The sequence below is a fragment of the Sciurus vulgaris genome (genome assembly GCF_902686455.1).
Source record: "Sciurus vulgaris genome assembly, chromosome: 1".
Lineage (NCBI taxonomy): Eukaryota > Metazoa > Chordata > Mammalia > Rodentia > Sciuridae > Sciurus > Sciurus vulgaris.
Genome location: NC_136461.1, coordinates 1,733,973 through 1,746,504, shown reverse-complemented (window position 1 = coordinate 1,746,504; position 12,532 = coordinate 1,733,973). Strand labels below are relative to the sequence as shown.

The 12,532-nt window shown below is 62.3% G+C and overlaps 2 protein-coding genes across 7 annotated transcripts in view; one reads left to right on the top strand and one right to left on the bottom strand.

Moving 5' to 3' along the window:
- The window catches only part of PRDM16 (PR/SET domain 16), a 311,310-nt gene extending 304,492 nt beyond the window's left edge, over nt 1-6,818 (bottom strand). For all 6 annotated transcript variants that reach the window (XM_079148974.1, XM_079148978.1, XM_079148980.1 and 3 more), the window contains exon 1: nt 6,385-6,818. In XM_079148974.1, coding sequence (XP_079005100.1) covers nt 6,385-6,421 — 37 coding nt within the window. In that variant the 5' untranslated portion in view covers nt 6,422-6,818. The remainder of the gene's footprint in view (nt 1-6,384) is intronic.
- On the top strand, nt 6,576-10,840 carry LOC306654532 (uncharacterized protein; the record flags this gene model as incomplete). The annotated part of the gene is made up of 4 exons (XM_079128272.1): nt 6,576-6,627; nt 6,799-7,481; nt 7,822-7,907; nt 8,928-10,840. The coding sequence occupies 4 exons, from the start codon at nt 6,576-6,578 to the stop codon at nt 8,959-8,961; spliced, it is 855 nt and encodes a 284-aa protein (XP_078984398.1). The 3' UTR covers nt 8,962-10,840.
- Nucleotides 10,841-12,532: the final 1,692 nt, after the last annotated feature.

Below are 12,532 nucleotides of genomic sequence, written 5' to 3'. Positions count from 1 at the left end.
AATATTCACCAGGACTGAGCCATGTTTTAAAATGATTATAAATTATTTTAACAGTGCATTTGCAAAGGGTTATAAAAACAGCCATAATATATTTTTTTCCTTAGATTCTAGAATTACCAGTGTGACAGCTAATGCAATAATGATTTGTTTCAAATGCCAGTGTTTAAGCTGTATAAAGCTGATTTTATACATTTTTCCAGTAGGCCGCATTGTAGTTAATGAAATTAAACACACCAATCGCATTTGTCCCCAGGGGACGAGGAACTGAACACACCACTGGTTTATTTTTTTATTAAAATAAATTGCAGCCGGCAAGATGGACTAATTGCATACAGAATTGAAAAAGAAACATTCCATTGATATAATTAAGCCAATTTTCATGGACAGAAATAGTTATAGTGGATATAAAATAAGCAAAGCCCTCACCAGAATCCGACTTCCCTCCTTTTTTGCACAAAATCTTAACTATTAAACAAATATGTATCTCGAGTGGTCGGCTCTCCTGTCTTCCAGCCCCTGCATTGTTCCTCAGAGTCAGGAGAGGCTGGCCCGTGGGCCAGCCAGGGCACCTCCAGGCGGCGGCGAGGATTTGGTGTTGAAACCCGGAGAAGGGAACAACAGTGGAGCAGGAAGAGGCCAGCCCTCTCTTGCTCGGGCCGTTAGAGCCGGGGAACTCGGCCTACGATGGACACTGTGGTCCCACGAGGTCACAGACTTGAGGAACAACGGCTGGTTCCAAGCTGGACCAGCTACCTCACTCTGGCCCTGCCGCTCAGGTCCACGCAGCTACAGTGGTGGCAGCAGCAGCAGCTGGCGTTAGAAGCAGCAGCCACTCCAAGTCTCCCTGATTGCCTGTAGCAGGGGAAGGTTGATTATTTCCCTCCAGGTTGGGTGGGGGGAGCAGACAGGTTCCCACACCTCCTGGGCAGGGCACAGCCTCCTGGGCTTGCTCTGGGCCGAAGGCAGATGATGGGGGGCAGAGAATGCCCTCCCTGATCAACACTTTGGCTGCTTTGCAGCTGCCCTTGGGAGAGGGCACCACAGCCAGGCCAGGAGAGGCTGGGTCACGGTTTCCTGGAGCAGAGAGTCCAGCCCTGAGCAAATAATCCAACCTGCAGAGATAGGAGCTCACTCCCGCGGCTTTCACAAGCAGTAGGACATGGATGTCTGTCTTGCCTTTTAAATAGACCTGTTAACTGAGCACCAGACTTAAAAGAAAATCCTTAGATCTGGACACACAATTTTCTTAAAAAATTAAAAACACCTATGGAATTAACTACAATCTTCGGCGCCCTGTGGGCTGGGGTGCTGCACAAGAAGAACTGGAGGTCTTCACAGAACTGACCTCTTGAACCCTGAACTTGCTGTGGGGCTGCGGAGTTACTCTCCTGTGCCTGTGTTTTTACCCCTAAAAGATGAGCCAGCTGCTCCATGCTTCCCAGAATCAAAGAGGGGGGAGTGGAGTAATGTACCTGGGGCGCCCCTACAGGGACCCTGATCCGCCTGCTAAGCTGCCCCAGGCAGGAGTAGGGGCTCAAGTTGCAGCACACGCACCACCTGGGCTGAACCTGGGCTCGCGGATCTCTCAGGATCACGTTCAGAAGGGCGGAGGGCCCAGGACGATCCTCGATCCTCCTCGATCCTCAAAAGCCCTCCCCCTCCCCCTCACAGTTTCCCTGGACCATGTCGACCCCCACGGCCTGACTTGGACCAGGTTGCACGCACTCCCGCTTCTCTGGGCACAAGTCCGCTAAGCGGCAGGGAAGGGAGCCCTGGAGCGGGACTGGCACCCGAGGAATCTGGGCCGGGGGCGCGGGTCTGGGGATTCAAGCGCAGACACGGTCCTATTCCACCCCGGAAGCCAGGAGGTGGGGAGCTTGGGGCTCAAGACCAGGGACCCGAAGGAGAAGGGCACCGCTCTGCTGGGTCGGGGTCAGCGATGCCGGGCTGCGCCCTGTAGACGCGGGCGCTATCCCAAGGGCTGTAGCTGCTGCGATGTTGTGCGCGGAGGACAAGGAGCCTCGGCGACCACCAGCGGGGCCGGAGTCCCCTCGCCCCGCGACCCGGCCGGCGCGCGCCTACTGGCCCCCAGGTAGCCGACTCTGCGCCCGCGGCAGAGCGCTGCACCGTGGCGAGGCCGGCAGGCTCCCTCCTCATCGCGAAGTTTCTTTCCCGCACCGGGAAGGCGCCGCGGCTGCTCCTTGTCCTCCGGCGCCTGCTACGTGAGCTGCAGCTTCCAACACTTGATACACGGGTTTGATTCAAAACCTGATAAATTGTATTTAGGGCTATTTGAAAATTTTAAACGAAATTATTCAAAAGATTTTTAATCCTGGATAATTTTTGTTGAAACTCTAATTATACATCACCTTAATTACCAGTACAGCCCCCCAAGGATCCCTAATTGCCTCCTAATTGAATAAAACAGGGGGCTAATCGAGCCCACCACGTCCCAGCAAGCTGTAGCTGGCTGTGCTTCCCTGGAGGAGCCACGGGCGATGCCCCAGCAGCCTCGCCCAGGAGTGGGACCTTGTCCCCTGCCCCAGCACTGCCTAGGAGGGATTCGGAGTGGCTGGAGCCTGGGGTGGGAGGGGCCAGGAGGTCTGGCTGCACCTGCTCCCCAAGGCAATCCCCAGGCCTGGGAGCAGGGCTGTCCAGGTGGGACCTGTCCCGCACCTTTCCTGGGAAGCTGCCCCTCCAGGGGACCCACAGTCAGCCCCCTGCAGCAGGCCTCAGCACCAGCACGCCCTCCAGTCAGGGTCGGACCAAAGGCTGGTGGGCACACTGCACAGTGAGGCGGGGCACTAGGCCCTGGCCGGCAGCCCTACACCCCGCCCCTCTGAATTTTCGCCCAAAGCGGGGCAAGACGCTGGACTCTTGGCGGAGAGTGCCTGGTGTTGCCCGCCCTAACCGCTGTCCCAAGAAAGGGCTGCCCTGCAGGCTCGGGGTAGAGCAGCCAGGGAGGGTCAGACTTCCCTGGGGAGGGTGGGGGAAGGGCAGGGGACATAGCGGAAAGAAGGAACCAGGCTGAGAGCAGAGCCTCCAGGTCTGCTCACCCCCACCCTGTCTCACACATACCTTCTATACACACATTTCCTTAAACGTGTAGTGCACATGCACACTCACGTGCACACGCACAGAGTTCCATAGCTAGCAGGGTAGCAGCTCCTACCCCAGGGGCTACATGGTGGTTGTGAGGATACTCCCAGTCCTGGGATACATGGTTACTAGGACTGTGGGGCTCTTTCACCTGCATAGGGATCAGGCCTCAAAGGGCAGCCCTGGTGGGGGCCCTGGCTGCAGTCTCTCAGGGCACATGCTCCTGCCTAAAGGTCCCCAGCCGTGCTGCGAGGAAGGTGGAGGTCAAGAGGGCATCTTGGTTGTGCTAACCCCCACCTGCCCACCTGGCTCACAGCAGTGGCAAAAACAATAAGCTATTGTTAGGAATTTAATTTTTAAATGTGGGGCCAGGACAGCCCCCCATTCCCAATAGCCAAAACTGGACCAGCTTGAGTAAGGGGAATCCCTCTGACCTTCCCCACTCCGGCCCCTGCTCCCTGGGCTCAGATTTCTCATCAGCCCTGGTCTAAGGGGCTTCACTGTCCTTTGCCTGAGAAGTTAAACCCAAGCCTCCACTACAGGTCCCCCAAAGTGCTACCAACTAAGCCACCTAGCAAAGCACAGCCAAAGCAAACCACCTGGACTGGGTCCTGGAGGAGGGTCCCAGGGAAACACAAACGAAATTATAGCCCCAGATGTACCCTCAGGGGTGACCACTCCAAGCTGGAATCACAAGGTCACATCCACTAGCTTGGCTGTCCTACTGTCCCCTGTGCACTTTCAGACACAGCCCAGGGCCCAAATGCACAGGCAAGGTGAGCCCTGAATGACCATGACCCACTCCCTCCCCAGCACCTGATGCTGGTCCGGATGTGGTAGGGAGAAAGATGCTCTGTTGGCTTGAGAGTGCTGGTCAGGCTGCTCAGATTCAGGTAATGGAGTCAGGTCCCAGGGGACTTTCACATCTGCTTAAAATATTGTCCAATGAAATGAAATTCCTCAGCAGATCCTTGCAGCGTGGGGCAGGCAGGGCTTTCCTGAACCTGCCTAAGCCACCTTCCTGGGGAAGGATGGGGCAGTGACCCCAGCAGTGGAGCCTGGAGGGGGTCCAGGAGCTGGTCCCGGTTTGGGCTCCGCCAGGCCTGAAAATCACCTGCGCTGATTGGCACTCAGGGTGCCCAAGTAGAGGAGATGCCTACATGCTGTGCTTCCATCGGATAGCTCCTCGGCTTCTCTGGCCTCCCTGCCAGGCCTCAGATCAGCTGCCAGGCACCCTTTCTGAGTCCTGGGCAGAACCGGGGTCCAGGCAACCTTACCCACCTGGCTGAGGTGAAGACTGAGGGCTGATGCCAGGCAGGCGCCTGGACGGTGCGGGCCTCTGGGAAGTTTCCGGGGCAGCGCAGGGGTGCGCTAAACCAGCCTCTCGCTTCCAGCGAAGGCCAAGCCAGCGCAGCAGCTTTACTCTTTTTAGCTCCTGCTTTGGGCCCTTCCTCTGTGAGGGCCTGACCAGCGCGGCCTGCAGCCAGGGTCCACACTCGCAGAAGGCCCGCACACAGACCCAAAAGCGTACACAACACACACGCTCCACGCGCCGAGGACAGGCACGCAGCGCGCACACAATTCCTTCATGCCCGCTGCAAAACGTCTGTCTGGCCTTGTTCGCACCAAGAGGGGTCAGAGGTCATGGGCGGCCCGGCAGGCTGAGGCCAAGGGCAGCCCGCAGAGGAGCCCAGCGGGAAGGGGGCGCCTCAGGAGGAGCCACGATCGACCAACGGCGGAGCCCAGGGGCTTGTGGCAGAAGGTGGGAGCTGCTTTTCCCTGCAGGCTGAGTGCGCGGCCTACGGCTGCCGCAGCGGGGCCGAGCTCGGTCGGGTCCCGAGCCGAAAGAACAGAGCTTTTTCGGAAAACTGCTGCGAATCCCGTGCCCACTGGGCTCACGCTTGAGGGCTTGTCCCTGGGTGCTGCGAAGCCGGCCGGCCGGATCGGGCCGGAGGCGCGGACCGAACAGCCTGGTGATCGGGCGGGAATCTCTAGCCCGGCGGGCCGGGGCGCCCCTTCCGCGAGCTGGCGGCCAGCGGAGGAGGGGGCGGCAGGAGCAGGCGGCGCGGGGTTCTGCTCCGCGCGGCGCTCACTGCTTCGCTGTAGCCGGGCCGCGGCCGGCTGCGGGAGCTGCGTTGGCCCGGCCGCGGCGCCGCCGGTCCCCACCTGCCCGCTGCGGAGCCGCGAGGGCCGCAGCCCCTGGCCCGCTGGCCTGTCGGGGGATGGCGCCGGCGGCCGGGCGCAGAGGGCGCACGGGTGGCTCGGAGGCGCGGCGGCCGCGGCGCGGGCGGCGGGAGCACACGCCCGCGGCAAGGACCGGCCGACCGCAGGCTCGGAACCCCGGCCTCGGCCCGAGGCGGAGCGAAAGAGAAAGTAAGACCCGGGACCCGGCAGCCTTGCCGGGGCAGTTCCATCCCCCAGGGCCTCGCGGCTGTGCCAGGCGAGTGAGTGCTGGAGGGTCCGCGAGACCGAGGGCGGCCGCGGCGAGTCGGAAGGCGGCCGGTGGGGACTCTGCTGCCTGAGGCACCGGCGCCGCGGCCGCCCGCGCGGGCTGCTGGAGTCACAGAGGAGCGCCCGCCACCACGCGGGGCACCACTTGGGAATAAACTTCACGACCACAGTCCCAAGCTCAAAGAAAGTCTCCATTTTGCTCCCCAAGTGGCTGCGGCCGTCTTGCCTTTGCCACCCCTGCTCTTGCGCCGGGAGAGCCGGGTGGGCGCCGGCCCGCGCCCCCTCCTCCGCCCCCTCCCCGGCTCGGGGTCTCCCTCCTCTGCGCCCGGCTGGCGGACGCCAAAGGCGGTGCTCTAGCGCCCACTATTTCAAAAGCCCGGAATATGATTTGACCAGGACTGAGAGCCACTCGGAGAGAGAGAGGGAGAGCGCGAGCGAGGAGGAAAAGTTGCTCTCCCCTTTCGTCAACTTTTCGCTAACTTTCGCTTTTCTCTCCCCTCCACCCCTGGCCCTCCCCCTCCGCCCCCCTCCCCGGCCCCCACCGCGCGCCTCGGGTTCCCGGGCCCAAGCGCCTGACACTGTGGGGGGGAGGGGGTTCGGCGGGGAGGGGGCCGGCGCCTTCGGGGAGCGCGCGGCCCGGGCGCCCCGAGCCTCCGCGCCGAGCCCGGCCGCCCCGGAGCGCGGGAGGCGGAGCAGCCCCCGGGCCGCGCGGCCGAGCCGGGGGCCGGAGCGGCAGGCGCGCCGACCGCGCCCCGACGCGCACCCCTGGCCTGGGCACCCGGGCCCCGCGGCCCGGGCCCGGCAGCGCGGCGCGGCTGAGCGCGGGAGACTTACTTTTGGCTAGCTTCCTCGCCCTCGCCTTGGATCGCATGGTGTCGGCTCGCGGAATCTCTCTCCTCCTCCTTGAGCCCAGAAGCAGCTACACACTATCTTCATCTCCCCAGCATTGTCAGTTTGGACACCTTCGCACATGCGCACAGAGCACTCAATCTGACACCCCTCGCCGGGGCCAAAAAAACTTTGCAATGTATTCATCATCCTCATCGTCGCGCCGCCGCCGCCGCCGCCGCCGCCTCGGCGCGGGATTGGGGGGCTCTCCTCGGCCTTCTCGGTCTTCACCTCACTTCTCTCTGCCCCCTCCCCCCCCCCCCCTTTTCAGCGCAGCTCGGAACTGGCCCTTTAAGAAAACATTCCGTGATCTGCGCTCCCGCCCGGGGCCCGCACCCCGGACACTTTAAAAGGACCCAGGTGGCCCTGGAGGCGAGGTGACCGTCCCCCCGCCCTGCCCCTGCGTCGCGTCGCGCTGCAGCTCCCGCCCCAGCCGGGCCGAAGATGGGGTGGCGGCTGCGGTTTTTCGCGCGACTTCCTTAGATCTCCGGGCAAACGCGCGGATAGTTCGGACGCGGGTCCGGGCTGATCTCGCTTCGTTTTATTGCATTTTATTACTAATTAAAAAGCTTGCGTTCGCCGTCCGCAGCCCGCTCTTCTCCCCACTCTGCCCTCGGCCCCCGCCTCCGCCCCGCGGCCGCTCAGGGGGCGCCGGGCCCGCGCGCCAGATCCCGGCTCCTCCGAAGCCCCTCGGAGCCCCGCCGCCGCCCTCGGGCCTCCGGGCCCCCGCCCCTCCCCCTCGCCCCCACCCAACGGCTGCGGCTCGGGCTCCTCGGCTCAAAAACAACAGCCGAGGCGCCGCCAGCTCCGCGCTCCGCCACTGCCCCGGCCGGCGGGCTGCCTCGGACCCGCCGTCTCGGTACGGCGCCCAGCGACCGAGGGCAGCGCACTCTGCGTTGGGGGCGGCTTGGGGGCAGCCGTGCGAACACCAGGCGTCCTCCGCCCCGCGTCCCCCGGCGTCCCGTCCGGCACCTCGCCGACCCGGGGGCGCATCCGCGCGCTCCTGCCTCCGCTCCCCTGCTCGACTGCCGCCGCGGCCCCAGGTGAGTACCCTGGTGCGCGAGCGCCAGAGCTGAGACACTTTCGGGGCCCCGGGGCCTCTGCGGACCCCGCTGGCCTCTCGGGGGCCCAGATGCGTCCCAGCGGCACAGGTGAAGGAGTGCGGGCGAGAGCCGACCAGGCGCTGCTTCTGCCCCTGCAGCCCTCGAACTGAGGCGCGGTGGCGGAGGGGTCCGACTGGGCACCCGCCGAGTGGTCCCAGCCCCGGGGCCTGATGGAGTGAGTGCGGATTCCTCATTCAAGTATGGCTTGGATTCGAGAAGTGAATTGGAAGCCGACAGAGGCGCTACCCTGACTGGTTCGCTGCCCCTCTCGCCCTTCCAGAGTATCAAGGTTCCGCCAGGCAGCAAGACTTGGAGCTGTCACTGCGTCACCCGAGCCCGGGGCAGGGGTCGTGCCGGCGGTTCCCGGTCTCTCTGCTGCCCAGGGTGGGGCTCCTGCCCATGCCCACCCCCCTCTTTGTTGTGCAATGAAACCAGTATGGGTTGCGCTGAGACCTCCACACGGAAACCTGCGTCTGTGCCCTTTGCGTTAAATTGGCCACCGCTGGAGAGATAAGCCAAGAGCTGGGGGCCCTAGCAGCGACACCCGGATGGGGGAGGGTGCGTAGGCACACAGGCCCATGTTATCCCAAAGGAAAAGCCCGGCGGACCCAGCCTGGGTGATGTGCTGGGCCTTCCATCTTCCAGTCTCTGCAGTCCCCAGTTGCTGGGCTTCCTGCCCCTTTTCCAGGGCTCAGGGGTTGCCCAGTCCTGCACCCCACTCTCCGCCTGACATGGAGGAAGTGCTCACTGGCCACAGTCCCCTGTGCTCTTTCTGGCCTTAGGTGAGTGTGGCTGGGAAGCCCTTTCCTTGAGGTTCTGCAGAGGGTCTATCAGCCCATTACTCACCCTCCCCACACTGACTACCTGTCCCTTGGACTGGGCCACAGAAATGCTCAGCTTACAGGGCCAGGCTCTGTAGGTCTGGGTGGGGAGTTCCCATGGCAGGCTAGGGCACTGTTTTAGTTCTGATTTTCCGTGCAGCCACTGAACCTGTTCACAACCATGGGGATGTGGGGTGCTGAAGCCCAGTAACACACGTGCTCTGCTGCCTACCCTTGGCCCAAGGGCAGGCTCCAGACCCAGAACCTAACCTGGTTGGGGCTGCTAGCCAGAGGACTCAAGGTCACCCCCTCGCTACGCAGCCCAGGTGTCCCTTGCCTGCCTGGAGCTTCTCAGGATGTTTGGCATGCAGCCTGGGGAGCCACGATGGAACCTGTGACGTGCTCTCACCTGGAGAAGGTAGCTGCCCTTCCCCCATCCATCCCACAGCAGCACTGGCCTCTTCCCCTGCCTGGAGGTGGCCAGCAGGCCCCAAGGTTAGGAAGGCCTGGCCTTTTTCTTGGGTGCCCCAGCTCACCAGAGCCCTCTTCCTTCCTCCTTTTTCAGCTCTGGAGGGGTGTCAGAACTCTGGCCAGGCTGACCTAGGACAGCCATCCCTGGGGCTGACCCTTGCTGGCAGGAGGTGTGAGGAGTAGGCAAGGTTGTCTCTCTTCCCTGTCCTCTTTCAGGGTCCCTGGGGGTGGGAGAGGGACACTATGGGCTTGCCTGGGGATCTGGAGACCAAGGCTGACCACTGAGATGGCTGAGCTGCTGGGTCCCCCCAGATGCTGAGGTGCAGTGTCTTCCCAGTACGCTGGAGGGGCCCAGGCAGACTATCCCCAAGGCCATGGCCCTGGCTGGGGTTGGGTCCTGGCCTGGCCAGGCCCTGCCCCCGCGTGGCCAGACTTAGAAGCGGAAAGCAGGGCAAGCATTGAGAAAGGGTGCCGCAGGAAAAGTCAGATTCCACCCCAGAGGCCCTGGAGGCAGGAGGCCTTCTGTGTCTCAGCCTGGCAAAGACTTTTAGGGAACTTAAGGGACTTATGGGCAAGTGGGGGCCCCAGGGAGGAAAGGTTGCTACTGAAAAGTTCAAAGGCAATTTTCAATCTGAGCCCAGCTCTAGGGAGCTTGGGGGATGAATCTTGACCTGGGGACCCCACACTGGGGGTGGAAGTGCTGCCCACTCCAACCCCAGTGACCTCCCCTAGCTGTCAGAGGGCAGCCTGGTCTGGGCGGGCTGAAGGGCATCTGTACCCTAGACAACTGCAGGTTTCTGTCAAGCTCTGGACCCAGTTTCATAGCTGGGTCTGGGGGCTAGAGAAGGGAGGAGGGCAGCAACCTTCACTGTGCTCCCTTGGGGCAGGGAAAGAGTTCATGGACACCCTGCCTTTCCAGCAAGCTGAGAGGTACAGCTGGAGACATTGGGGGGGGGTAAGGTGTGCATGTGGGGGGATGAGGGAAGCTGATCCTGTAGTGCTGGAGTAAGCATCAGAGCAGACAGCCAGAGAGGAGGGTCCCCAGGAAGCCCTGCTCTCCTGGCGGTCACACACACACACACACACACACACACACACACACACACACACTGACCTTGTGCTCCCACCTCCCGGGAAAACCAGGTCTCTGGGGAGGAGGCCAGCAGTGGCAGTGCATGGAGGCGTGGGGTCAAAGCTGGCCCCGCTGCCCCTTCCAGACCCTCATGCCCCAGGGCCCCCTCTTGCAGCCCATGTGCTGGGAAGGAAAAGGCTGCCTGGCCAGATGCATTGACCCTGCCAGTTTCTTGCCCCTTCCCTCCCTGTTCCTCTGTGCCTGCCAAAGTTGGCCAGTGCCTTTGGGCACTCAGTCTCTGGCCTCTATGGAATTCCAAGTTTTGCTCACCCTCTGATTCCTGTCTGGGTAGGAAATAAAATACATAGGGCTTCCCCCACCCCCAGTCTGGAGCTGCAGTGGGAGGGATCTCCCCCCACCCTGGACTGAGACTGACAGACCTGACCCCACCCCAACATGTGAGCCAAGAGTGGGTGACATTAAGGTCTTGCTCTCTAGGTGTGTCCTCTGCTCCACCCTTGGTGGAAACGTGTCTCAGATTTAATCAACTGCAGTCTGGAGGCCACAAGGGGCCCTTGGGGATGAGCCAATTTGTTTCTCACTACACAGAAGGGAAAATGGAGGTGGTCTGCTGGGACCAACCCCAGCGGGGACTCAGGGGACCTGGGGCGGGAGGCTGGCCCGCTGGTGAGTTCAGTCTAAGGTGATTGGGGTGAAGAACAGATCTGAAGGGCTATTTCCCCTACCCAAAGTGAGTGCCACCCAGCCCATGCCTTAGCTCTACACTGGGGTCACAGAAGTCCCCAACACTGAGACTAGCATCTCAGGTCCCTTTCCCCCTCTTCCCTCCCCAGGGAACTTTGCAGTGACCTGAATGATTTTGAGGACCGAAGGACACAATTCCCAATTTCCAGCCCAGGCTTTCCCCTATGCTACGCTGTTCCAGAGTGGGTTGCCAGGAGAGGCAGGATGCTCCCCAAGACCTCCCAGGAATGTGAACAGAGCTGATTTCGAACACACCCCAGTGCTCAGAAACCGATGTCTTAGGAGCACAGAAGAATGGTTGTCCCGGCAATGGGCAGCCTCCAGGGCGGGCCTTGCTGGGCGATCTGCAGGCTCCAGGCTCCTGTGCTGTGGCTGCCTGGCGGCGTGGCATTCTGGGGTCCTCCAGTCCTTGCAGGTGATTGGCTTTCCAGAGTGTAGATGCATGGGTGTACCACCTGTGTTGGCCCTTGCCACCGTGCACACTGAGGCCCGGCAGGGAGTGCTTTTGTTTTAAGGGATAAGATCGAAACTGGGTCTGAACTCCGCGGTCCTCTCCCGGTTGGAGCCCTGGAGGGAATTGACTCCTACATCCCGCCCAAAGCGGCTCTCCAGAAGGTGCTGGAAGTTCCCAGCAAGCTGAGCTCAGTAGAATAGGCCGAAGGGCGGAGAAGCCGCGGGCCTCCAGCAACCGCCACAGGCTCTGGCTGCGGGGAGCCCTGAACGGAATTTGTTTCCCAAGGTTTCTCTCGTTCCCAGAACCTTTAAAAATCCGTCAACGAATTCCGCTGTCTGGTTTGCGCTGCGTGTGCTCTCAAGCTGCGGAGCAGGAGGTCCCCTCCCGCCGCCCGCATCCCCAGGGCTTCCCGCCCGCGCTTGCCAGGAGGAGCTTCGTTCCCCGCGGCCCCCTGGCCTGCGGCGCTCGCAAGGCTGCGCGCGACCGAGTGGTCCAGGCGGCGCTGGAGATCGCTGACCGCGTAGACGCGGCCGCCGCCTGCGCTCGGTGTCAGCGCGCGGGCAGGGCCGTGGCAGCAACGAAAACGGCGCGCCGCATCGCTCCCGGGGCCCGGCTCCCGGAGCTCGCCCTCCGCGTCCCCAGAAGCCCACAGTGGAGCGCGCGGCTGGGCAGCGGGTCACCCAGCTGATTCCAAATCAACTCACGCTGGAATTCACATTGTCCGAAGTCGCCGAGACTCCCAGCCGAGCACCCGTCCCACAACGCCCTCCCTCTTCGTTTGGGAACCAGATTCTGTCTGTGGGCGCTGTACCCCGCAGGCCGAGGAGGAAGCAGGTGGATCTCGCCGCGCCGACTCGGTTTCCCCTTGGCGACACGGGCCAGCCGCACCTGTTCCATCGGGTTTATTGTAGGGTTGCCGGGAGGGAGCATGCCAGGCTCAGCCAAGCAGGAGGCCGGCGCGGCGCCCCTTTGGTCCGGGATTCCGGGTGTAGATTAGAGGCACTGCCCTGAGTCCCAGGGTTGCTTGGGGGTCACTCTCTGCCCACGCTGTCCCTTGCCTGCTCCCTCCTCCCTGACCCTCCTGCTCCGCCACCTCTTCCTCAGCAGGGTGGAGCGTCGGGGTCTCCTCCACCCTTGGGCAGGTTTTGCCTGTCCTGGGCTGTTTTCTCAGGTTCCTTTGGGGCTCCGCAGGAAATACCACACAATAGGCTTGAACGGGGGAGGAAGAGCTGGCAATGGAGACCGGGACCCAGCTAAGGTCCTAGGAGGAACACCTCCACATTACCCCTCCTGCTCCCGGTGTTGGGGACTTCTGTCTTCTGGGTGTGGGTGTGGGGCATGTCTGGGCTGGGTCGGAAGCTTGACCGTGGGAGTCGGGCTGCCTTTCCGGGGAAGGTGGAGGTGGGAA